The 26,160-nt window shown below is 39.2% G+C and overlaps 1 protein-coding gene across 2 annotated transcripts; it reads left to right on the top strand.

The window, feature by feature from the left end:
* Positions 1-209: 209 nt before the first annotated feature.
* Positions 210-25,752, top strand: arhgef6 (Rac/Cdc42 guanine nucleotide exchange factor (GEF) 6). 2 transcript variants are annotated; one of them, XM_086302328.1, is made up of 22 exons: positions 214-624; positions 1,687-1,770; positions 3,461-3,545; positions 6,803-6,918; positions 7,708-7,912; positions 9,077-9,129; positions 9,507-9,601; positions 9,762-9,857; positions 11,463-11,585; positions 13,718-13,856; positions 14,136-14,195; positions 16,213-16,359; positions 17,254-17,340; positions 17,791-17,872; positions 19,235-19,350; positions 19,527-19,706; positions 21,884-21,904; positions 23,559-23,652; positions 23,941-24,027; positions 24,143-24,242; positions 24,503-24,557; positions 25,050-25,752. In XM_086302328.1, the coding sequence occupies exons 1-22, from the start codon at positions 460-462 to the stop codon at positions 25,170-25,172; spliced, it is 2,313 nt and encodes a 770-aa protein (XP_086158454.1). In that variant the 5' UTR covers positions 214-459; the 3' UTR covers positions 25,173-25,752. The 2 variants fall into 2 exon arrangements, with proteins under 2 accessions (XP_086158461.1, XP_086158454.1); XM_086302335.1 differs by lacking the exon at positions 21,884-21,904 and having other exon boundaries at positions 210-624.
* The last annotated feature ends 408 nt before the right edge of the window (positions 25,753-26,160 follow it).

Genomic DNA, 26,160 nt, shown 5'->3' with positions numbered 1-26,160 from the left:
CATGTTCCCCCATATAAGGCTTCCTGTGGCAGATGACCCATTTTCCATATTTGAAAAAAATTTGACCCAATTATGTTGAAGTTATTACTCTTTATTATATTAGACTTAAATAGTTGCCTCTTCTGAGTTATCAGTATGCAATTTGCATATATCGGTTTTCTGAGCCTTGCAGCATTTCAGTATGTAATATGATTGCCCTCTACTAGCATGTGCTACTTTGCAGAGGGGGAAGACGGGGAAAAAAAAACTATTGTTGAGGTGCCTATTTGCCAGTAGGGGTGATCATCAGTTTTGCGTGTAGAAACAGCGTCGTCGTTCCCCCACCTCTTTTTTTTTTTTTTTTAACTTCTAGCAGAAGTGCGGATGTGAGTTGCATATTGATACGGAACAGGACGCCAGCTTTTTTCTTTTTTAAATTAAAAGCAATGCAGGCTTAGGCAATGGTCATTTCGTGGAGCTATGAATCCAGAGGAGCAGACTGTAACGTGGTTGATATCATTAGGAGTGCTTAGCTCGCCTAAAAAGAACATAGCGGATCCGGAGGAGTTTTTGAAAACCTCGCTCAAGGATGGAGTCGTCCTGTGCAAGCTCTCGGAGCGCCTCGTACCTGGCTTCACTCCCAAGGTGAGTTATTGATTTAAGCTAACTCGAGTCAACAAATGCCAAAAGATCCGTCGACGGTGAAAAGAAGGGAGGGGTTTGATTAAAGTGATACCGACGAGAACTTCTCCCTCCAGCAGGCCTTTGCGATTTTGTAGCTCACTGAACTCGAACCATGAAGTTTGAACAGCCGTCTGTGACCGTTTTGTGCGATAGGTGTCGCCTCAAAAACGACAACAACAGTTAGAGAGTTTCAGACTTGTGAATACACGATATGGTTTCCTGTGAAGCGACAGAAATGTTCCGCATTCTTGAGAGGTGCGAGTCAGTGTGGACACCCACCAAAACAGGGCAAATTGAGTAGCAAGTGTGCGCTAAACATTGCACATAGGCCGTACTGTCCAGAACAAACGGAGAGGTTCGCCACACTGTTTGTGTCCTTTTTTAAAGGTGATAAATTTTATCACAACTTGTGTTCACTGTTATAGATGGCAAAGTTGATAGTGATAAATAACAGTTGCAAAGACAGTTCGTCACTTCCTCCTGAGCGGCTGCTCTTCCCGGTGCGACCTCCCCTTTGAAGAAAAAAAAAAGAAAAGAAAAAAAAGCGCAAAGCGGCGACAACGCGAGCCCGAAACAAAATCGGAAGTAGTAACTTCTCCTTTGTATGGCAGACCGATCACCCTAGTTTTACATACATTCTCTGTGGCAGTACTACATTGGTCTCACGGGAACTGTTAGAAGTTTGCTTAAAAAAATACAAACGTCAGCTTTTTTTTCGTCGGTGGGGATTTTATTTTGAAACTGTAAAATGAGCGGAAGTTGCTTGAGTAAGGCTATTTTGACGGCGGTTTTGTGGTGGTAATGGTTATATATGCATGAAGGAGACGCAGGAAGAATCTACAGTTATTTTCTTAACTTTAGGTTGCCACAGTCGGATTGCGGCATCTCTCTTACTTACTGCGGGGCTCAGTGTGTACCGAAGTGATTTGTAGCTTTGGCCTTGAGCGTTTGATAAGTGTGTCAGATGCCTCTTTGACATACTAAGCCGAGGTATGTGTTTATATATTTATTTCGTGTACTCAGTATTGCCAGGACCCGAGAACTGAAGCAGACTGCATTTCCAACATCAAGGAGTTTTTAAAAGGATGCTCGTCCTTGAAAGTGGAGGTAAGTTATCTCAATGTGTGGTCTGTCAAGTTTTATATTCAGAGGCATGTTTTGTTGAAATACACTGAGCTCACTCTGCCGTTATCTCCTGTCTACTGCAAGATGTGAACACACTCTTGCTTGTGTTGTGATCTGCTTACCCTGCTGGCATATGCTTTACCCTCACGTCCATGTGGAGTGAGACATATAAACAGACATGCTGTCACTCACTCCCACTAATCAGTCAGGAAGTGAAGTGCTGGCCCGCATGACTTCACTGTCTGTTTTCAAACTGGTACAACTTAGTTTTGAACAGCATTTACTTCCTTGTTAATAAATTTTCTCCTGCATGCACTCGTGACTTAATGGTTAGTTTTGCTGCAGGTCAAAAATCCCCAAAGCAGTGCTGTTTCGCTCAGTGCATTCCCTAATATTGAAAAGTGGTGTATCTTTTCCAGATGTTGGGAGGTTACTCTGTCTCTGTACCAGCCTGTTTGTTACCACCACACTGGACGTTAATGTCTCTTCCAGCTTTAAAAATAATATTTTTTGGTATTGAATTACAACGCTTGGTTTCTTTAAAATGGCCAATTGAGTCAGCAAGGCTGGCTGACTGCAAAGTCAAGTGGTTCAGTAGGTCTGCCCAGCTGGCTTGTTATGTCTGGGAGGTCCCCTTTGCTTTTATCCACCAACTGTGCCCTAGCCCATAATTAGACCTTTTGCAGCCAGCCAGTAGCTCATGGGCAGAAGTTTTTGGAGAGGCGCTATTAAATGTAGCAGCCAGGGGATGTCTGTGTGGCATTATGGCAAACCTCGCCCATCCTTTGGTCAGTGATGTGATCATGTTAAGAGGACTTTTCATCCCTTTTTGCTATAGCTGATAATGCCTGTTTGTCCTGTGACTGGAGAAAGCAGTAATTCTGCTTTCACTTCTGCTCCGAGATGCAGAAAGAGGAAGCATCAATTACTGTTGGGGCTCTCCAATATTTGTTCTGTGTTATTAACTCTACGTGAAGATTTATTTGCTCTGATTTTTACGCTCATAAATACATTTTCACTGAAACTACTGACCCCTGCCAAAACTTTTGTGAATGCTGGCAACAGTTATCGTGATGACCAACGGTTTGTTTTGCTTTTGGTGATGTAAAGCCAGTATTTGTAAAGGTAATGTTATGTTTTTTCCTTATCTTTTTTTCAACTTGTAGCGCAAGTCTTGTTAGTTACATCGACCCTAAGGCTCGTCCCACATTAAGCGATGTAATGATCACACTTAAAGATGTTGTACACGACTCATGATGCAGGTTATACTACTCAAACACTATATTTAAGATGTTTTATTTAAAATGTGAAACCTTATCCACTGGAGGAAAGAAGATAGCTGCCTGAGACTGACCGAGCAGCAGTGTGCGAGTGAGCATCTGTGTGTGCCTGCAACGCTGCCTGTTTTATTACAAACCGCTAAGACACAGAATATGGGTCATACTCAACATGTCAGTTTTTGTCTGTCTTGTTAGAGGCTTATTCAAATCCCTGTGTGCATTTCATTATGTGTGTCTCTTTCCATTGTTTGTGCAATAACCTGGAGTGAGTGTCTCTGTCTCTCTAGCTGTGGATGTATGCACTAAAAAAGCATTCCTACTCAGATCTATTTAATCAGAGGGGGAAGGGGAAGAAAAGATCTAATTTTGACCTTTTGAAATTTTCCATCCAGGTGTTTGAACCAGAGTGGTTATACACTGGTGACAATTTTGGCAAGGTCCTAAATACTTTGCTGGCAGTCAACTTTGCAACACAAGGTAAGAATTTACCTTCTTTCTGATCTTGAATGTTGGAGATTGTTAATGTTTCATCCTCACTGACAGCAGAAAAGGGCCATTAGTCTACATAAATTCTTCTAATGTTATGAAAAGAAAGAATTGGATACTTTTTCGGTACACTCTATTGTCACTTGATTTAAATAATTCCTATAATAATGGAGCTGAGATAATGAAGCGAAAGCACGTGTAGCTTTATGTGAAAAGTAGTCCGGTAAGATGTCATGTCTTGTATATGTGTCCTGATGAGACTGGTGTTCTTCTGCCTTAATTTACCAGTTGTATCCACGGAGCCCTTCGATATCATGATTGGTTGTAGTATAGGTGGGCAGCTGGCGTGACAGTTTGTGTTTGTGTCACGCTGTGTGCCATATTTACTCATGTGAATCCTTGGCCTAATACACCCCCCCAAAAAACACCCTGCTCTCTTTTTTTCTGTTTTCTTATGTAACTGAGTACTGTAGTGTTGCTTTCAGACACACATGCATCCCTTCCTCAAATGCATTTCTTCAGTAAGGACACAGCACAAAGTAGTGCGCATTGCAGCATTCCTACAGCAATTTGGGGCTAATTACTTTACTCAAGAGTCCCTGTTTGGGGCGACTGACGAGTTAATAACAATCTCGCTTCAGTATCCGGCTAACAGCTGTCGGAGAACCTTAGAATTATTCAGTCAGCAACTTTTAGAACAAGTCTGCCACCTCTGTATGCTTTGTTACACATGTCATTGAGAACATGCATGTGTTAATGTCCAGTCTTTTTTTGTTTTGTTTTGTTTTTATAGTAATGCGTCTGAACTGATACACTTAAATACAGTTAACACAACTGCACCATCATCAAGTTTTGGGCCATTTCCTTCAACTTCATTTGGCTTATTTGATTTTGTTCTCTGTGAATTGATGTGAATTTGCTGTCTGTAATTTGTTATATCAAGTTATTCAGCATAGTGGTTTGAGGACATACATACATACATAGTGATGAAAAAATTGTTCACTCGAGAAAGCCACTTTCTTTTCTCCATTGTGTTACAAAGATGTTTTTCTACTTAAGTCGTTCCCTTTACTTCTCAGCGCCAACAGCTTGAGGACATGTTGTGTCCTATTCAGCTTTTTCCAGTCCCCAAAGACCCTCAACCTTATTCTCAGCTACAGTTTGATGATTGTTCAGGACAGAGGCATTCAGCCTGCACTAGCTCGATTATTCTGTCAGTTAGTTCATGAACAAAGTCAGTACATTGTGCTGCTAATTTGCTGCCCTGTGATGTAAATGCATTTTTTTTACCCTTAAGTTTTGGACTCATTGTGGCTTCACTGTGGTCCATCGAGAACGCTGTTCCACGCAGTCATGAATGTTGCAAAAACAAGGTGGTTTAAGGATATGAAGGTTTTCTGAAATCATTTATTTTCTGATACTTTCAGACGAGGTAATTTTACATCAGTTGTTGCAAAGTATCTTTTGGCAAAAAAATACAAATTTTGAGGCGATCCTTGATTTCATAGTTGACATTAGGTTCAAAAAGTGGTCATGTGGGGATTATAACCACCTAAGGCAGATGTTACTTGGACATCATCGTTGTTCCCAGTGATGAAGTGATGCCGGTGTCTCAGAATTACAGAATATTTTAGGAATAGAGCAGAGGCTCCTGGCCCAACTTCACCTACTTCCGCGGTGCAGAAAAGATCATACATGCTGAACAGGTTGAAGCTTGAGCAGTACTTGTTGTGTCAAGAACAACTTTTTTTGTGTGGCTGACTCTTTTAGGCTTTTGGCCTTGATCACATTATTGTTCACCTGGAAAAATCAGATGCTTTGTTCATTTCTCGTGACCATCCCCAACCCCTACCTTCCTTTGGTGGAATATTAACACTTTCAAGGAGTTTCTTTTTGGACGACCAGAGTCTTGAATGCACTTAAACAAAAGCAGGATGCATGCCACTGTGTAAAATGTGGAACAGAAGCGTCTCTCAGTGCTCAGATGTAATTGATATGCAAATGTTTTACAGGCTAGCAATGCCCAGCAGCTGTTCTTCCATCCTTGTATTTGAGCTTGACTTGAAGTTGATTATTTAGTTGATATTGAATACAAGTGGTCCTCTGTATTATTGCTTTATGTCCTCTTCTGAGGTCAGCTCCTGTCGTTTGTGTTCCTGCGCCCAGAGTTTGTGTTTGTTTAGATTAACTGCTTTGAATATTGTATGCATATTGAAGTAACAGTGGCAGCCACAGAGCTTAGCTGACAGACGGGCTTGTTAGGCTTCTCTGTGTGTGACGAGTGGCATGCAGACTCCATGAGCCCCACCTGCCACTGCCTTCAGTGCCATTTTCCTCATATTTCTTAGGCTTTAGTGTGTGGCACCCGGACATATTTGCATATGGAAAATAATAGTGAATCGGTAGCCTTTTCCCTTCAAAAGATGTTATGCAGTTTACGTAAAAAGCGTCACATTTTCTTCCTGCTAGTGAAAGTGCACTTAAGCGCTCGCCAGTTTTATAGCCTCAAAGCTGAACTCTTTATTTGATCTGAATTTGAGGTTACAAAGGCTAAATAGTCCCCTCACTTTATTTTCCATTCTTCTCTGATTTTTTTCCTAAAGGATTAGATGGTGGATTTGGCTAGCATCCAGTTGGCATTTGATAGGCAGTCTTCAGTAAGTGTTTCTGCTTGTTAGCTTAGAAGAGGTTTGCAGTACCACCATGTGTCACTTTTCAAGTCAATACTGACAACAAAATTGATACCTCGGTCAGCCCATTTCTAGAGCTGCAGTCATGCTGTGGGACAACTGGCAGCTACTGACCCTAAATCACAGTTCCTCTGCTGCAGTGGCTCAGCGATGACAGCCTAGAGGGGTTCGGTGTCAGCAACATAAACTTGAGCTTGATTTTCTCTTCAAGCAGACATATTTGCTGGACTGAATGCCCACTTGGATATACGTACATTTGTTTTTGTTTTTTTTTTAAGTTGCTTTGTGATTTTTCAGCTGCTTGATCTTTTTTTGGAACAGTGTGTCAGTTTTGGCTAAATCACATTATTCTGTGAGAAACTCTAAATTTGTGGACCGTGTGCGTTCAATGTCCTGGGGCTGCACAAAGCGATGGGCCACGCTCTTGAATTATCATCAGGCTGACAGCCCATGGAAGTATGTGTACCTGCATGAACTGTGTGCACGAGAGAGTCATAATTTTAAACATAAAGGTAACTGACGTATGAGGCTTTGTATTTCCTGTGTGTGTGCTTGTAGATTGTGCTGCTGAGAGATGTCCTCAGTCCGGTACCCCCTCTCCTAGTCAGGCGTCTTCACACACGCTGTCTTCTGCCAAATCCAAAGGCTCTCTGCGGAGACAATCCAAATCAGTGGTACAGTCTCACTTTTTTTTTTGTTATTTATACAAATATATTGTTTGCAGCTCATATAGTGGATGTTTAGCACAGATGACTGCACCCATCATACTAAAGAAATAATTACATAAAGCGAGAAAATAAAGATGGTGTGGAAATTTCATTATACATTTACTTTACATGTAGCTAATTGTCCGTTTGTTTTGCATTATTTAGTTAGGTGGTTACTTTAAAAAGTATTAGTAGTATTCTCATTGTCCATTTCTCTGCCCACATTTGTGGTTGGATTGTACTATTACCTCCTGGCGAAATAACCTCCTGCCAGACACAGTCACAGTCAGCAAGCGTGTTATGTATCAAGCGCATCTTGACCAGTCAGTCGCAGAGGAGGGGTGTGGGGACAGGCACACTCATAAAGGTATTTGAAGGCTTGTAACGGGTTTAAACTAACTGCAAGCAACATCGCTACATCGGCGTATGAGTTTAGTCAGAGTGTATATTTTTATTAATGCCTACCATGAAGTGTAGATGAATCATTGTATTGGCAGATGTACTTGATTCATTCTGTGGCTGTGTGGCTGGGTCCTTGGCTGCTAATGGTACAATTTTAACAATAATCACAAAACGCAGAAATATAAAATTAGAGCCGTAGATTTCTTGATTAAATTTTTTAAGACAAATTTTGAAATAACAACTGAATTGTTTGAAAACAAACCAGCCATTTGTCAGGTACCTGAAACGTATAATCGAAACCTGCTGATGCATTTGGATGTCTTGCTTTCGGGCTGTGACGACCTTTCTCAACAGGAAATGTCTGAGAACGGTGGAGGTGGGCAGCTGATGGTAAAGGCTCGCTTCAACTTCAAGCAGAACAATGAGGATGAGCTGTCATTCAATAAAGGTGAAGTGATCCTTGTGACACGCCAGGAGGAGGGAGGATGGTGGGAGGGCACGCTCAACGGCAAAACGGGCTGGTTTCCAAGTAACTACGTCCGGGAGATCAAACCCTGTGGTGAGTTTCGCTGCTCTGTCTGGACCGTGAAATTACTTTTTCCAGAGATGTAGCCGTATAATGGTGTTATGAGTTTGTTATTTTGGGACAAAATGCAAAAATGAAATTTTTCTTGGTTTCTGTAATTTGCATTTAGTGCTGTGTTACACTTCCTTGCTGTAGACAGCTGTCACCTTCTTTTTCGTTGCCAGTCATCCCATTCTGCTAAACTTTTTTTTTTCTTTCAAAGTTAGCCTTAACATTTACTTAGACTCAAGATAAATTGATTCATATGTTAACTATCAGAACATTTTACACAAATATCTTGTGCTAAAATAATAACGAGAAATGAAATGTTATATCCAAAAGATCAACCGTTTCACCATATTCTTCTGCAAACGCACTTTTCTGGCCATTCAGCACTATAGTGCAGGAAGAGAAGTTGAGATTATGACCATATTTGGCATATCTGAAAGTGTCCTGATGGTATTGTATTGGCATTGTTATTTTTCTTTTTTCAGAAACACTGTGATAGAATAGCGCAGTTACACAAAAGCTGACAATATATACCACAAAGTATTTGATATGATTTGCAACTGGTCTGCATTGGTGCATCATATCTTTATTCTTTTCCCCCTCCTACCCCCCCCCCCCCCCCTTTCTTAAATAGATAACTATCATATCTGATATCATATCTCACAGTACAATAATATTGAATGGGTGCATTGTTGTATTTTGTCATGTTTCTCAGGTCTTTGTCTGAATTTCTACGAACATTATTGCTAAGGATTGTCTTATTGCATTGGAGTCACACTGGGTTAAATATGTACACTTGGGTTTTAAGGGGTATTTATTATTTTCTTCTTTTTTTGGGTTGTATGGAAGCCCCAAATGCAATTTCATTGTTCTTGACAATGACAATAAAATAAATACTATACTATACTATACATCTTAGAATAAATATGGAAATACGAGGGGGAAAAATCTGTCTTGGAAGTTAGACAAAGAGGTTGTAGTTTATGTATTTAAGTATTTAATGGCAACTTCTTTTTTTTAATAGGACATATATAATTATTTCCCCCTTCTTCCCCTCAAAATATATAAATGCATTTAATATCTTTTTTGATGGTTATAATCAAGTAATTCTATGAAGCTTAAAAATCCTTATTGCTTTTCTCTCTATAGAAAAACCATTGTCACCTAAAGGAACTCAGCTGACTAAGAACTACTACAGTGTGGTAAGTAGGAGCTATGCAGGACAATGAGTTCGTTTTCTTTGTAAGACTTTGGTTAAAAGGTATTTTATGCAGAGCTTATCTTAATATTTGGGAATAGTAAATGTTGTATCTTAGATGTTTAATGGAGTTAAAGTCAGAATGTACATTTTCTTGGTGCTGACGGATGTTAATCATTGATCGAAAGTGATTTACTTCACCAGAATAAATTAAGATCTGGAAGGTTATGGGATTCAGCTTCAACTTTGTGCGTTTTTTTGAATACTGCCAGTCAGACTTTCTTTAGGTTTTAGTTTGTTTAGTTTTTTAATATTTGTGTCATTGATTTCGTTTGTGTGTGTGAGATGTTAAATATTCTGCTCACTGTGCTGCTTCTCCAGGTGGTACAGGACATCTTAGAACACGAGCGAGAGTTTCTCAAAGAATTACAAACAGTGTTGAACTGTTACCTACGACCCCTGCAATCCAGTGACAAGTAAGGGCAATAAAACAGCAGATGTGACAGGATCATGATAGGATAAAAAGCTGCATGCATTTATTACAACTGTGCTTAATGTGAGAAATGTTTACATGTGTGCCAGTATTTTTGAATTTGTCGAAATTGCAGTGAATTCTAAAATAACTTCTGTGTTTAGGCTCAGCAGTGCAGACAGTGCCACCTTGTGTGGAAATCTGGAGGATATCAATAGCTTCCAGCAGGGACTTTGTTTGGCTTTGGAGGAATGTACTAAGTAAGTAATTCTGGATGCAGATGTGTGAAAAAGTCTTTCATTGGTTACATTTAACTACTTTTACACCACTCTTAGTAAAGAGCAACATTTGGACCACAATGGACCCTACTCCTGTGATTGCTCTGTAAAACATAGCGAAACACATCTGTAAAACATTACTAGTTAAAAGTTTCATCTCATTCCTTACGCTGCACAAACATACTTGATAATATTTTTGCAATCACTTCCTTCCTCCCAGACATCTCTTCCTATTTATTTCTTTCTGGTACAAATATCATCTTGAAACTGAGCTGATAAAGTGTTTGAAATGGGTCACAGCTACATATTGCACACACATATTTGAAAAATTCCTTTTGATTTGTTTATGCACTGGTGGTGAAGAAGTTTTAGAGCCGCATAGATTGTGCAGTCCAAACACCTCTGAAATATTTCTAATGAAATAAGTTGGGCTTAATGCTTTAATCTTATATTTACAGACTTAAACCACCTCTAATTTGTTTATAATTTACTGCGAAAACGGAAGATAGAGGTGGTGATACACTGAAATGTGGAAAGTAGTCTTTAGGAATAGTTCTCCAGGCTTCTTAGAGGAGATTCGAGGCTCTTCTTTGGATGTTGCTCTATAAAGAGGACAGAAAAGATGACAGCTGGCGATGCATTTGGGGTAATGCTCAAGGAATGAAGCTAAACCATGGCCGAGCGTCCGCCATGATTTACATATGGCTCTGGACACTCACTGTTGTGTCTTTCCTTTGTAAATAAGGACAATTTCAACCAAAAATTTCAAATTTGGATTCCTTCAGACCTGTTGTCACTGATTTTCAGTTCAGTTCTTGTGGAATTTGGTATACCTCAGACTTTTCTGCTCGTTTCCCTTTCTTAAAAATTGCTTCTTGATAGCCACTCTTCTCAACTGAAGGTCCAGGTGTATCTCCCAGATGTTGTCAGGTCTTTGTCGGATTTTTTCCCGTTTCTTAAGGACATGGTTTTCAGATTGAGTTCATGTTCTGTAGATGTTTGCGTGTGGGGGTTTTTTGTTTTTGTTTGTTTTGTTTTTTAAACACTTTTGTCATTCAAAAGTACAGTTTCCTCTAATTTCATAAGGACACACTGTACACTATGCTGAGATATACCAAGTTTTCAGCTAATACTGTAGCTCTTTGGGTATTGCCCTGTTGTTGTAAAAATGCTATTTTATGTGTATCAACTCCATCATCTTTGGTATTTTTCATAGATTCAGCAAGAAACTAGAACAAGTGAAGTGTGCTTGCGACAGGCTGCTAGTCGATAAAATAGCATTTTAACTTGTTATTTACCAACCTGTCTGTGTCGTAGAGATGATGCTGGTTCAGTCCTTGAGTTAGTTGCCTCTGAGTGAAAAAACAGCCAGTGTCCAAAGAAACACTTTGACATAATTTCTGAAAGCCTGGAGAGCTATCGCTAAAATTAAACAAAATTAGGGAAAAAACAGATGCTCGCTTCTTTTATTTTATTTATTGTGCCATCTTTTGTTTCTGTGTCTTTCTTTTCTTTAACAACGATCCTGCTTTCCCCCCCCGCTCTTTTCACCTCTCTGACTTTGGCTCTGTTTCTCTGACTTTGCAGGGTCCCAGAGGGACAGCAGCGAGTGGCGGCCTGCTATCTAAACCTAATGTGTCAGATCAAGGCTTTGTACCTGGCTTACTGTTCCAGCCACCCTTCAGCTGTCTGCATCCTCACCGACCACAGGTCAGCCCCCCTGCACACAAAACACCAGAGTCAGCCATGTAGAGACATGCCAGAGAGAAGTCTCGCCTTTTAATTTCAAAGCGAAAAGAAACCAGTGGTGAAGATTTGTAACCAATCCTCTCCAATGATTGAATTTTGATTATTTTAGCTAAACATTGTTTTGCATTTTTAATAAATGTTAGTGGCATTCCTTAGACAATAATATATCCCATGAAACCCCTTTTAAAAAGCCAAAAGTTGACCTAAAGCTGAATGAAATACTTTCCTGGGGAAAACTAAACAAATTTCTGCAGGTGACAGTTGTTTTTATTTCTTTTGCCTTTTTTCTTTAAGTACTGCATAGTTTGACATCTCCAAGGCCCAGCAAATTATGTAGTTTTTGCAGTCAAAGAAGGGAATATCCTAGGTTTAATATAATCTGTCATTGTTTGGATATGAATGCTGTGCTGTCTTAAACTGACCTTTGAAGTGCACTCTAAAGTTGAAGTTTGATACAGTAAAGCTCCTTCACCTCTTTTTTTCCATATGGGTTAATATGATATGGGAGAAAATAATATGTGGTTTGTTTATGTTTAATTTCTGGGGGCACTGCGCACCATTTTAATGATCTCATGCCGTTTTACTTTGAGCCACAAGGTGTCAGTAAAGGTAAAGAAGTGTTTGTGTCAAACGTGCGTGTTGTCTCCTGATGTTTCTGGGAGTTCAGTTGCTACAAAAATTCATTATTCTTATTGAGTAAGGGCTTCTCTTATGTGTATAGTAATAATAATGAAAGTTCCATGATGCAGTTTAAACAGTACCGCCTTGGGTAATGTTAAGGCGTCTAGTCTATTTCTGCACTGCGAGCTGAAGATTAAGTTGAATTACACACAGGAAGTCAACTGTTGACAGGATACTGTGTATAGCGTTGTGGTTATGGGGACAGGCGCACAGAGCGCTTTTCACAGTAAGCACATTTGCATTTCAGTTGCAGGAGCCTTTTTTGTCACATTCTCATTTACCCTTTTGTACCAGTTAGTGCTGCTGCAGATTTATGTTTTGGATCGTGGAAACTCATGAATGACGATCTCTTCAAACCACGTTTGAAGCGATCATGTTGCAGCTAACGACGTAGATTTGCACCAAACCAATGTTGACCTGATTTGCACTGTCTGTGAAATATTTGACCATCAAAGATGGTGCATGTGAAAATCTCACATGCACCACAAATGTGATACACTTGGGTTACTGTTTTTCTGCAGTGCGATCGGCTCGCTTTGCTGTAACAAATAAAGGGCAGTGTGCGGTAATATGTTGTTACTTTTGATTTCATCAATATACCATCACAAAACATGAACATAATACAAATATTACATTTTAAAAAAAAAATCTAAATATATGATGACTACCACAGCTCAAAAAATTGTAGCATATAGAAACCTGTTACCAGGCAAAAATATAGCTTAACTTTTATTTATATTTATTTCTTTATTTCTCTATTTAAGGAAACAGGAAGAGGTGCTGTTGTCCGAGGTTGTCGTTTGCATTTCCAATCGAGTTGCTGATCTCGTTAACAACCGAATAGCGTGACAATTAATATACTCAAAGCTTATCACATGGTGTTGTTTTATGAGGATACTCCTATTGTTTCTCAGCAGTGTTTCCACTGTTTAGTGTAGATTTCTGAACTCTGTCGAGTCATTTGTCACTTTAATGAAACATGGATGTATTTGTGTTAAAATGACTAATTCTTTGAGCTTTTCTGCACACTTTGTTTCATTTTACTGGTGGGACAGTTCTATGAAAGTGAGAGCTTTTGATAATGTGGTTAATGTGTGTTGTATATGGTAACGTTGTGTTATTAAAAATACAAAATTTCACTCCTACGTTTTGCAGTTCAGCACAGCAAGAAATACATGGTTATGTTATAATTTTAAAGCCCATCTTACAATTTATTATATAGTAAAAATGAAGGTTTATATAATAATTTATAAATACCTGGCTTACAGCTTGCATGCAATCTAGACTCAAAAACTTGTGATTTTTCTTGTTACCCGTAATCTTTGATTCCCCCCCCCCCCCCGTACTTCTTCCCTGGACACACTCCCCCAAATAAAATATTGCCTATAAATTGTGTGTGTGTGTTTTCTTAGTGAGGAACTTGAGAAGTTCATGGAGAGTCATGGAGCAAGTACTGGAGGAGTCATGACCCTGACCACCAGCCTCAGTAAGCCCTTCATGAGGCTTGAAAAATACCCTACCCTGCTACAGGAGCTAGAGAGACATGTGGAGGTAAAGGAGAGAGCATAGACATATAAAAAGCATACTGAAATTATATACAAGTATAAATACAATATTTTTTTACTGTTTTATTCACTTGCTTTACTTACAGAAGCTAAACTACCATTAAAGTTACACTATGTATTTTCATAAATTAAACAACTTGCATTAAATGATTTTTTTCAGTCCTTGAATTCCCTTTGTGTTGCACAGTATACCTGTATGTGCTCTTGTATTCCTTTAGGATAAAGACTGTTATGTTTAAACCTGTAATGTTCATTTGCACCGCAGGAAGCCCACCCTGACTACACTGACATTGTAAAGGCAACAGCGGCGTTTAGGAGCCTTTTGGTAAGTCAGAAGGATCGAAGTGAACTTGCAGAGGAAGCCTGGATAATGTCATGACAGACTTTGAAGCTCCTGGATTTCCTCCTTACAGGACCGTGCTACCTTACCACCCTTACTATCCAAAAAAATACATTTTGCATAAAATTAATAATATGGATTATATTTATTAAAATGTCATTTTTTCCCAGAATAATAATCTTGAATAGTAATTAATTGTCATCAATACATCAATACTTAACATTTAACAGCACATTGCACATACATTGCACATCAACTATTTAAGTCAATCATAGTATGTTTTAGTGAAATTAATGTACTGTAGGATTTATGAGTACATTTTCAACCTTTTTAGTCATTATAAAGCACTCATTAATCCTTTAGTGTGGCGGTCCCCAACCTTTTTTGCGCCACGGACCGGTTTATGTCTGACAATATTTTCACGGACCGGCCTTTAAGGTGTCGCGGATAAATACAACAAAATAAAACCAGTACCGGTAGCAAAAAATTATTTTATTCATAACACACGGGAAAAGACCCAGGAAAACCAAGTTAACGATAAAAACGATAAAAAACCCTGAAAACCATAAATTTAACACCCGAGCCTCAACCTGGTACCAAACGACTCACGGACCGTTACCAGTCTGTGGCCCAGGGGTTGGGACCACTGCTTAAGTGTGCTAGTGTTAATAGTGCCCAGCAGTAGTAATTATAGTGAGGTCTTGCCTGCACGTTATTCGCCAATTTAGGTTTCGCTAAGGCAGTTAATGACAAATGCATAAATCTGCAGTTTTTTCAAGGTGTAATCCATTTACTAAGAATAGCTGAATAATTGGTGAAGTCATTTCAGTAGCTGTGTGCTTCAGCGTCGGATCTTGGTGTAAAGAGTAGGCAGTTTTATAAAATAATGAAAACTGTATTCTGAGTTAAAAAAGCTCGATACAGTTATTTGGAAACTAACACTTGTGGTTTCTTTTGAACAAAAACAGATCAGCTGCAGATAATAGGGAGTGACTGCTTATGTTACAGTGCAATCTTCTGTAATGAGGCTTATACAAAGTAAAGCTTATTATCCTTACATATTGTTATTAAACAGGACTTGGATGGTAACTGAGGGAAAATGGTTACTAGTTGTAGAAAATGGTGATGCATAAAAGCCATTGTGCTGCTAATACGCACGCTAATAAGGAACTAGTTAATGGTGGAAATGACGCTCTTGGTAAATAATGTTATCACGCTTTCAATTTCGTGTTTACATGTTTTCATTTCATTCGACAGTGTAGTTTAGCACAATTCCTCATAATCAAACAGAGCTCTGATAGGGGGGAAAAAACCAGAAACAATGCAGTGATCCTTTTTTTCTGCTTTAAGTTGAGTGATCGTATTGTTCCTAAGGTGGGTGGGAACTGAAATGCCATCTTAAAAGAGCTGGATTAGAAACGAGCAACCGCACTATACCTGAGCGAACGCCACCCTGAGACACAAATTCCCCGGTATTGCTTTGACTTCCTCATAAGAGCAGATAAAGTGACTCACTCGTTTCTTCTACACAGGAAACTGGGGAAACAAAAAAAGGCATCACTTATCACTCTCCGTTGTAATTTGCAAGTCTGACGTTTCTTTGTGTGTTTTGAGTGTGGTTAGGATCTCTGGTACTTTAGAAATGCTATGCTAATTTACAGTGCTCTTTAAAAAAACAAACAAAAAAAACCCTAATTTTTGATTGACGTGCAGTGGAAAGTGATAATGTTGCATTGTCACTTTTTTCTGCTTGAAGAGGGAGAACCCCTGCACAGCACCTGAAAAATGTACTACTTTATGTTGCATGCTAGTTTTTATGCCTTTTGCGTACATGGCAATGGTTACATTTTCAAAGCCATATCCACAGGGGGGAGAGATTATCCTGTTGCTTGTTACTCAGTAGTAATAAAAGGCAAGAAAAAAGGGTCCAGAAAAATATCAGATTTATTTTCACCAGCATGTTGCATAGTTTTGTAATCTTGTGTGTGCTTGTGTGCTTAAGACACAGTGCCAGGATCTGCGGAAGCGCAAGAACCTGGAGCTGCAGATCTTGTCAGAACCTGTGCGGGGCTGGGAGGGAGAAAGCATGAAGAGTCTTGGTCAAGTGGCCTACACGTCCCTGGTCCATGTGAGAAATGGCTGCAGTGAGGTGAGAGATATGAGGTTTTCCTAAATGAGAAAAAGCTCATTCAGCCAAACTATAGTGGAACTGCTGCAATAATACAAAATACAAAATATCCTTTTGTCAGTTTAGAATATGTGTACAATCAGAGGTTTGGTAGTATTTTCCCATTTCTGAAAGCCAGTCCTTGTGGCATTTAAGAAAAATCATATCAGTTAATTAATTAAGCTGCCTGGCTCCTTTACAGCTCTCTCATAACAACAAATAGTTGTTGTTAATTAAAAGATAATTTATCTGTAGTACATTTTTCTCTTTTCCTGTTGAGATCCAGCAGTGTAGCAATCTTTAAAACAAACTAAGTTTCTAGTTTTCAGGAACTGTAGGTGCGGAAATCTGTTCCCCTTTGTTGCTAAATTATTACCCCCCTCAAGTATGAGAACTGAAACCTAAGTAGGCCATAGGCAGACCCAAAAGCCGTCTCCTCTTTCATGTGTGGTTTCTGTGTAGGGGTCGATTCGTAGTCCGTGGTTGGAAGAAAGCCCAAGATACACATTTGGATTCATCCCCCCCTTCTTTTCTTTTTTTTTAATCACTGCCAACCGCTTTCCAACCAGCATAACAATTACCATATTTGTTTCATAGCTCATTTGAATTTCCATTCATATAACAAGCAAGTGTTTTCCCAAACTGGCCTGCTGCAACCAGAGCTAAAATATGCTCACTTTTTTTTGTCACATTAGGAGGGAAACCTGAAACGGCTTGCTTCTTGCAAAGAAGTGCAATGAATCACTTTGGTTTACCTTGAATAACTCAAGAAAAAGAACACCAAAAAAAACATAACCGATCAATGTTGTTGTTGAAAATGCATTTTCCAACCTTCACAATAGGTTTGCAAAAATAATTACTGTGTCTCTCTTTTAGGAAAAAGAGGAGCGTTACCTTATGCTTTTCCCGAATGTGTTAGTAATGCTGTCTGCCAGTCCCCGGATGAGTGGCTTTATTTATCAGGTATGTCGTTTACCTCCCATCTAGAGAAACGCTTTGAAAACGCGCACAAACTTGTGGCTGATTTAGTGTTTAGTCAAACTTAATGTATTCAGTCAGCTGCAAACAGCAGCCTATGCAATAAATAAATAGAGTATTAAATATAAATCCTAAATATGCACGGTTTTCCTTTTTCATTCTATTCCATCAGTTGTGGAAACACTGTCTAAAGCATGAAGTAGATACTATCTTAGAATAAATTGAAGAAAGATTTGAAGTTGCTCAGTTTCAAAATTTTCTTTATATATACATGTTACATATGTGTTTCATTAAACGTCAGTTGTCCCTAATGTTATCCAGTCCTGATTTTCCTTGATTAACCTTTTTTTTTTCTGGTCACGACATACACAGTACTGCATCTTTTAGTTTGTTTACACTTGAGTGTTCCTCTCTCTTTGGTTTTCCTCCATTCAGGGAAGACTGCCTCTAACAGGTACCACAGTAACGAGGCACGCGGAAGAAGGAGACATTTCCCACTTTGCCTTTGACATCACAGGTTTGCATCTAAAATCCAACCAGCCATCCCTCCATTTCCTTCCACTTATCCTGTTTTGAAATCTCAAATTTTAGGACAAAAATAAAGAGAAAAAAAAGATTTGAGAGGACAGTGATATTGTTCTTACATAATAATAAACTATTTGACCAACCAATTCATTGAATTGTTTAACATTTAACATTTGAAGTGATTCAGGAAAACACTTTTCCTCTGTAAAGTATTCATGCTTTCATTAGTTCATTGTGTTTGTACAAAGCAGGGTTTTTGTCCGTGTGACAAAAAATTAGCCCAATGGTGAAGTCAGTCTGGCCTCCTTTAAAAAAAAGCCATACATCCAAAGCTGGAATGCATCCATCCATCCATTATTCCACTCTTCTTTTTCTTTTTCTTTTTTAAAGAAAGCTGTTTTCTGTATAACGATGTGAAATGTTATAAATGTGATTGTTTGTAAATGTGAAACCTCATATTTTCAGTGGCTTGACTTCCAATATTAGAACCATAAGGTTTTTCAAAACATGCTTTGATTATTGCTAAAATATAAAGTATGGGTGGTACTGCTCTGGCTGTGACATACGTTGGTCTCATGAATCGTACAGTTGTGGTCAGAAGTTTACATACACTCATCATGGACGTGAATGTCATGGTAATTTGGGGCATTAGATGATTTCTGTGAATTGTTCTTTATCCTGGGTGGAATGATTATTTAGCATAAACCTTTAATTACTTTAAAAGAAAGAATAATTGTACAATTTTTAATTTATTTTAGATTTTCTCCAATCCGAACAGGGGCAAAAATATACATACACCCCTACTAATATTTGGTTAAATGTCCTTTACCAAGTTTCTCAGTGCACCTTGATGCTACCACCACCATGCTTGACAGTTGGTAACTACAGTTGGTACATACTTCTTATCATTGTGGCCGAATAATGCAATCGTTTTCCCATCATACCATAAAACTTTGATCCAGAAGACATTTGGCTTGTTCATGTGGGTAGCAGTGGAAATTGTAGTCGCTGCCCAGAAAAAACGTCGGTTTTTCCAGGCAGCGGTTTCTTTTCTAGGTTGGCACCCTTTCAGTCCATGGCGATATAAAGAGTTCCCTGTTCATGGCAGGCCTGAGCATTGGTGGTTCCTGGGCTGTTCCTGAAGACCCCACCTGAGACTGACAGTCTGGGTCTTTCTCCCGACCTTGGCGACTTTGTAAATCAGCAGTTCTCCTTAGAGCTTCACTGAGTCACTTAACCTTTCTCATTGTTCTGAGGACATTCATGCCCATCATGAGTCTATGTAAACGCTGTATGTAACACCTGTGATGGAAAGCAGCTCTTCATTTATTGCGTGTTGTCTTATTTGCTGCAGGAAGCATGATTGAACGCATTACAGTGTTCTGCAGCAGTGCCCAGGAGTTACAGGAATGGCTAGAGCACCTTCAACCTTTTACCAAAGGCGGAAGCCCTGCCAGCACCATTTCAAAGGTTAGGACAGAGACAGACACACGTATACATAAATTCAAAACAGTACCAAAAGTGAATCCTACACAGTTCCCAGGTGTGAAAACCAAAAAGTGACAAACGGCAGACTCATGTTTCACCACACATGCACAGTAATTCTCAAGTATTTGCTTTGCTTCCTTTTGTCTGGTTCAATGCAGAACGCAGATGGTAAACCAGTGAGCATGATCAGCGCCACCACTCACCCACATCACCAGGGCAGCTTCAGCAGCGTCAGTCGTGGCCCCCTGGAACCACCAAAGATTAGCAAGCCCTGGTCTCTCAGCTGTCTGCGGCCCGCACCTCCCCTCAAACCTTCAGCTGCTCTGGGCTACAAAGAGGTAGAAAGTTGCACGAACAAGCCCACACCAGTCTCTTAGTATCAGTCATTCGATACATTGCCAGAAAACTGTACCAATAGCAGAAGTCCCCTTCCTCTGCTTGCCCACCGCTGTATCCGTGTTTGTTGGTAACTTGTCAAGTCTTACAGTGATGTGTTTTAGCTTAAGCCTTCCATTACATCACGCACTAAATGCTAATGAAATTCGAGCCATAAAAACTAGACACGTAATAAATATTAAAAAACAAATAAAGCACACGAACTTTAAATAAACTAAATATAAACATTCGGCTTATACACACGAGAGAGCTCAGTAGTCTCCATTTTTGTCTGGTATGTTACATTTTTCAGATGTACAAACTAAAATTGAAGCACAAAGTAGAGGTGTGCGTGTATGAGTTATGGTCCATGTTTGTAAGTTAACTTTCATTTTATGAAAAATTCCTACAATTAATAGGACGGAGAAAATTGTTTGAGATTACAAACATGTGTGAAATCCTCGCTTTACTGTGCACTTCACCGGATGCTGTTTTTGGAGGCACTGGGTTCACTTCAGTTAGTTTTAAAAGACATAGAGTATTATCTTGACTTAGAGTTATAGATTCATTCATTTATTTATTATTTTACTAGTAAAGCATCATATGGGTTAAATCAAAGCATCCTGTCCTCCACTCTAGTGTCAGCACTAATTATGGCTCAAATAAGATAAGATAAGATAAGATAACCTTTATTAGTCCCACACGTGGGAAATTTGTTTTGTCACAGCAGGAAGTGGACAGTGCAAAAGTTATGACGCAAAAATTAGAATACAATAAGAATAAATACAGTACACAGCTGTACAGAATAGAATAAAATAATATACTATATACAGTAGAATAAAATAGAATAAAAATATACAATAAGATAAAAATAGAATACGAATGCTATATACAACTGAGTAAAAATACAACGATGCCAGAAAATGTCACCGGACACAGGAAGTACTGAGGTGTTGCAATACTAAAGTGTTCCAAACAGCTGCTTCTTTGTTCTCATTCAACTAGTTAACATATACACATCTGTTATTTGGGAATTTAGCTCTGTTTTTTTAATTTTTTTTATTATTAATTTAAAATTGATGGACCAGAAGAGATGTGGGACTCTCTTCTGAATTGAGACTCCTACTAAGATTATTGCAATTGGATAAAGTAGTTGATCGGTCTTATCTGAATACTACTTTTTGTGAGACATAGTGAACTTATATTTTGGTAATATGTTGTTCTAAATAATCATTTAGTGGTTATAGACTGATACCATTAATCGAAGGAACTGTGGTATTGCTATGCAGTAACTCACATTAATGCTGTTCATCAGCGCAACAAAATATGGTTTGGAGCGTACAGCTTAAAGGTATGTGGTCACAGGCTCTGAAAATGTGGTAATGGCTGTGACATTAACAGTGCAGGGTGTGAGTTAGCTAAAGTGGCCTTTCAAAGGCAAGCAGCGAGCATCATTTTAGCTTTAGTTGCAAGAAGGGGAACAAAATTGAAACTACTGAAATTGTTCCTGAAATATGGGCAGTCAAGGTGTTGTTCTGAGGAAATATTTTCCAGTAATGGCAGCAAGGTCACCAAGGGTGCCTGGCATTTAAGAATGATGACTGCATCAGTGGTTATGAGCTACTTGTCTATGAGCGATGTGATGTTTACGGTGTGGTCTTATGTGGGTGGTGTACGCTTTTCACAAAAGTATCAAGTCAGCAGTTTTAAAAGTTTCAGTTAGACTTGACTCTGGTAATGTGTTGAATAGATATCAGTGTATCACATGTGATATCTGCAAACTAACATGTGTCTTGTTTAATAGCTTGTATTTTAAATATGTGTTTATGCCTTCTTGACAACAAACTTGAAGACGGGAGCAAGCAGCATGCTTGCAGCCATCTGGGTCTATTTATCTTATAGAGATTGCATGCACATGTCCTGAATGCATTGCTGGCTTTCTGTCAGTTTTCTCTTTTCTTTATACGTCTCTCTTTATACGAAACCAAAATCACCCTATTCTGCACAGACGAAGAATAGGTGAATGGCAGACGGGTTTTTAAAAATGTTCATCGTTAACTCTCACTAGCGCATCCTCCTCTCATTGTATTTTTCATGCACATTTTCCCCTTTCTCTCTTTCTCCATTCTGCCTTCTGTAGAGGATGTCTTATATCATGAAGGTAAGGTTAGACCTCACTGTGTTTCTATTCTCTGTGTGTGGGAGGATGTGGGCTCAGAAAGGTGGGATGGGGTTGCCTGTGTGTGTGTGTGTGTGTGTGTGTGTGTGTGTGTGTGTGTGTGTGTGTGTGTGTGTGTGTGTGTGTGTGTGTGTGTGTGTGTGTATCTCCAGTGTTGAGCTAGCATGTCATTGCTCTCTCTGCATCACCCCTCTCTTGCTATCATCTGTTAGTTTCCTGTTTCTGTGGTGCCGCAAACCTGCTATTTGTCTTCTAGTCGTCATGTACGGCATCAGCTATCTTTTGAAATCCTTCTCTGAAGGAGCAATAGAAGAAAATTGTACTAGGGAAGCTATTTTTGGACTTGTAGGCACAGAGCATATTGAGTTCTACAGTCATTCAGCCATGAATATGTTTCCACATTTAAATTATCAGCAGACTAAGTATGCTTTTATGGCTTAGATGACATCCCACTTCATTGAAGTTCAATTTCATTTAATGGAAAACCTGGTGGAAGGAAACTATGTTCTTCATGCATAATGATATAGTGTTTTTTTGTTTTTGATCCAGACAGGTGCACAAGTTTAAACACCAACTTCTAAATGAGCGGAAAAGCTCAGCTTAGTCAGTCAGATCAAGCAGTTGTTTAACACGTTAGCCAAAATAGCTTCTTATACATATACTTCATAACCTTTTACGTGTGAGGTCATTCTGCGCTTGAGTAATTGCCGAGTTGCTAATGGAACAGCACCTGAATCTACCTTTCCTTCAACTTTGGGAAATGACTTCCCCGCACACAAAACCAATATAGGGAAACAACCTTTACACCATGCACCTGCATTATTGTAAGTCCTGTGGCCTCTTCAGTGGTTTCAAAAGACAGGTGGTGACAATCAGGAGTCACTCCGTCCTCCTGATTCTTATGAGAAAATCGTTTCAGCGAAGTTTAGGGATGTCCCATGAATCAACTGTTTCCAGTTGCGTGTTCGACCAACTTTTCAGTTCCAGCCAAGGACACGGGGCAAATGACATCATAAGATGTTCTCAAGTCATTTTGCAGCACCTGTATGTAATGGTACAAGTACATCACCCTCACCGTGACTTAGGAATCGTTTTTAACACGTTAATTAGTCATCAAAGCGCAACTTTTCATGTGTTTAGTGAAACCATCATTTTGACCCCAAAGTCAGCAGCTCATAAAACCACATGGTTTAAATCATTTAGATAAGATCCTTTCTCATGGTTTTCTAATTGATGCAGACCACAGATAAAGCTTTTATATTGAAAGTATTTTTCTTCTGCCTTTGCTGCAGTGGGATGTGGGTAAAGATGTAGATTAAAAAAAAGGTGATGAAATAAGTCATAGTATTTATTATTTTTTTTGTAAAACTCTGATAGGCAAGGTACATATTAACACAGATCACTGGCTAATTTGGTCTTGGTCATCATTACATGCTTGCTGCTGTGTTTGTTGATGGACTTCTGTGTGTGGTGTATGTGTGTTTACTGATGTTTATTCACATGGGATGCACATCCCTTTAAGCTTGCATTCTGGTTGGTTTGGACCACTGGCTTTCAGAAGTGTGTTGCTCTGTGTGTGTAGGAGGAGGGATTTTGTGTACAGAGATGTACTTAGTTTATTGTCGACCACCTCCAGGATACCAGCAAGAGCCCACGGCCTAAGAGGTTCTTGCCAGGAAATAGGAGGAAAGAGCGCAAGACCTCTGATGATGACATTCACATGAGAAAAAGTAAGTGTCTTGCTTTATATTAGGGAATGGGAGGTGTAAAGCATTGCTCAAAACAAGCTTTTAAACAAGAAGTTATGTTCTTTTAATGATGTTGCTCAGAAATAATGTAACATATATGGTTTAGAAATCACTAGAGCAGACTTGGGGCTTCTGCAGCGCTGCTTTATCTTAAAATGAACAATGAAGAAGAGCACACACAGAACAAACCTCTTACCTTACACCTCTAATGTCATTTGCATTCATTTCAGCAGAGTGCTGTGTAATAATGGCAATCTCTGGTTTTTACAGGTACAGTTGCTCTAGAGGAGGATGCTCAGATTCTGAGGGTAATTGAGGCATATTGCACGGGAGCCAGCCTGCATCAGAGCACCACGGGTGTGTATTTGCAGAATGATGTGGATGAATTGCGTCTGTAGTGCCTTTTTAGAGTTATGCTCTAATGATTTTAGCTTTATCATTATTTTGTGTGTGTGTGTGTGTGTTTATACAGCGGTACGGAAAGAGTGTGTTCCTCAGGTGCTCCTGCCAGAGGAAGAGAAGATCATTGTGGAGGAAATGAAGAGCAACGGGCAGACGGTTATTGAGGAAAAGTAAGAATAGTATTACTTAGTACTCTTTTTATGTGTATTCAGATGTGCTTTTTTTTGCAGATAGATTCAGAGTTTTGATGTTAATCCCATTTAACCTGTTGAGATGCTGTCTATCAACCGTATATGTGTGGGTATAGATGTACATACATATGTGTTTGAAGTGCAAAATAATTAGCTTTCTTTGAGATGGAGAGGGTGTTTAAAGCGTGCATATCATATCTTGAAGTATGACACAAACACTATACTACCCTTTTTTTCAGGAGTCTGGTTGATGCCGTGTACGCTTTAAAGGATGAGGTTCATGAGCTTAAAAAGGTGAGTGAGATTGGAGATCACTAATGCAAGAATGTAGGTTGTCTAGGGGAAGCAGTCACTCTGTTTCCTTTCCTGATTGCTTTTCTCTTTTGTGTATCAGATTAAGTTTGTTTGGTCATTTGGACATATATAATCAGTCACTTTCAGCGTTTAATTCTGGTAATGAAATCATTTCGTTTTTTCCAACTGAAGTTCTGCTCCATGTGTGGGGAGGTGGGGCTTTTACGCATACATGGTGAAACCGAGAGCAGACGAGATGAAAGAAATGAGTGCAAACACTCAAGCACGAAGGAGACTCTCATGTTCAAAAATTGACTGCTCGCTATTTAGACGTATATCCTCAATAAAATATTGAAAGGTTTGGTGTTTTGGGGTGGTGTTTGGCAGTGAGTAAGAAGTGAACTGAATTGAAATGTCCTCAAAAATTGTGAAACGCATGCTTGAAAGGCTCTGATATATCTTAACTTTGTTATTTTACACAATGTGTGGCAGGAGAATAAGTGGATGAAGCAGTTTCTGGAGGAGGAGCAGAAGTCTCGCAAGGAGCTTGAGAGACTTGTACGTAAACTGGCTAAGCAGAAGAACGATTGTGGCTGGGATGACGGCGCCCACTGAGCACAACCATCCAATCATCAGCATTCGTTTGTGGCTGTGCATGTATGTGTCAACATTTCTGCAACAACGCTTGCGGGGGGGCAGAAAGCGTCAGACGTGTGTGTGTGTGTGTGTGCACGTGCGTGCACGAGTGTGTATTTGTGTATCTATGTTGTGTTATCACATTTCAATCACACAGAGCAGGACTTGGACTTGCTCTCAGGGGTTCTGGAGCTCGATTTCTTTCTTCCTGACCTAGACGAGACTGTACACGTGCTTCTTTCTGAAGCAGCTCAGCTGAACCAAGATGAAACAAGCAATCTCCCCCCCCCCCCCCCCCTTGGTGACTGGCACTGTGAACACTCCCCAGCAAATGGAAGAATTTCAGACAAGGACAGAGAGAGTTTGCCACCATTTCTTTTGCTTCATTTGGAAATAGAAAAGGAGTATGAAGCCATTAATTTTAATGGGTGTTCTCTTGCATGCACCTCTGTTATCACCGGGACTGATTTTATTCTTTTCACTTTGTCATTGTTGTATTTTATTTGGCGTAAGGGTCCCTATGGGGAAAATAGTTTTTTGTTTTTTTTTTTGGGGGGGGGGGGGGGGGGGGGAGAATCTCTCTTTTGTATGTGTGATTTGTTTTTTGTGTGTGTATTATTCTAGACATTCGCATTACACATTTCCAGGCTGCTTTTTAGGCAAACAATCAGGTTAGCTCATCTTCGTAATCTTAGTTTTAAAACGGAGCCCGTCATCGTTTATTTAAAAACTGCATGAATGTACATGTATCAGTGTGAATTCTGCATCACAAATGTGATAATCGAGAAATTCAGATATATAGTCCAAAGCTATCAGGGATGCAGCTGCATATTAAAATAGAAAAGATCTTACTATGTATCTTTTATTATACAAGAGTACACAAATAATAACAAAGATGTTACCCTTACTCTTCGTACTGAAATATATCCAAGAATCCTTTTAACATATAAATTGCATAGCTATTTAT

The sequence above is a fragment of the Aulonocara sp. 'chitande type north' Nkhata Bay genome, linkage group LG2, assembly GCF_057382095.1.
Source record: "Aulonocara sp. 'chitande type north' Nkhata Bay isolate Kocher_YH1m ecotype deep benthic linkage group LG2, A_spYH_male_GT1.1, whole genome shotgun sequence".
Classification (NCBI taxonomy): Eukaryota; Metazoa; Chordata; class Actinopteri; order Cichliformes; family Cichlidae; genus Aulonocara; species Aulonocara sp. 'chitande type north' Nkhata Bay.
Note: the sequence above shows the minus strand (reverse complement) of the source record. Positions and strands in the feature narration are given on the sequence as shown.

Bases quoted from the DNA above. Each gene is read 5' to 3' on its own strand.
- arhgef6 (XM_086302328.1), top strand. From the start codon at position 460: ATGAATCCAGAGGAGCAGACTGTAACGTGGTTGATATCATTAGGAGTG. The intron at 3,546-6,802 runs GTAAGAATTTAC...GTGTGCTTGTAG, and splicing joins AGTCAACTTTGCAACACAAG to ATTGTGCTGCTGAGAGATGT. The intron at 21,905-23,558 runs GTAAGGTTAGAC...GACCACCTCCAG, and splicing joins GGATGTCTTATATCATGAAG to GATACCAGCAAGAGCCCACG.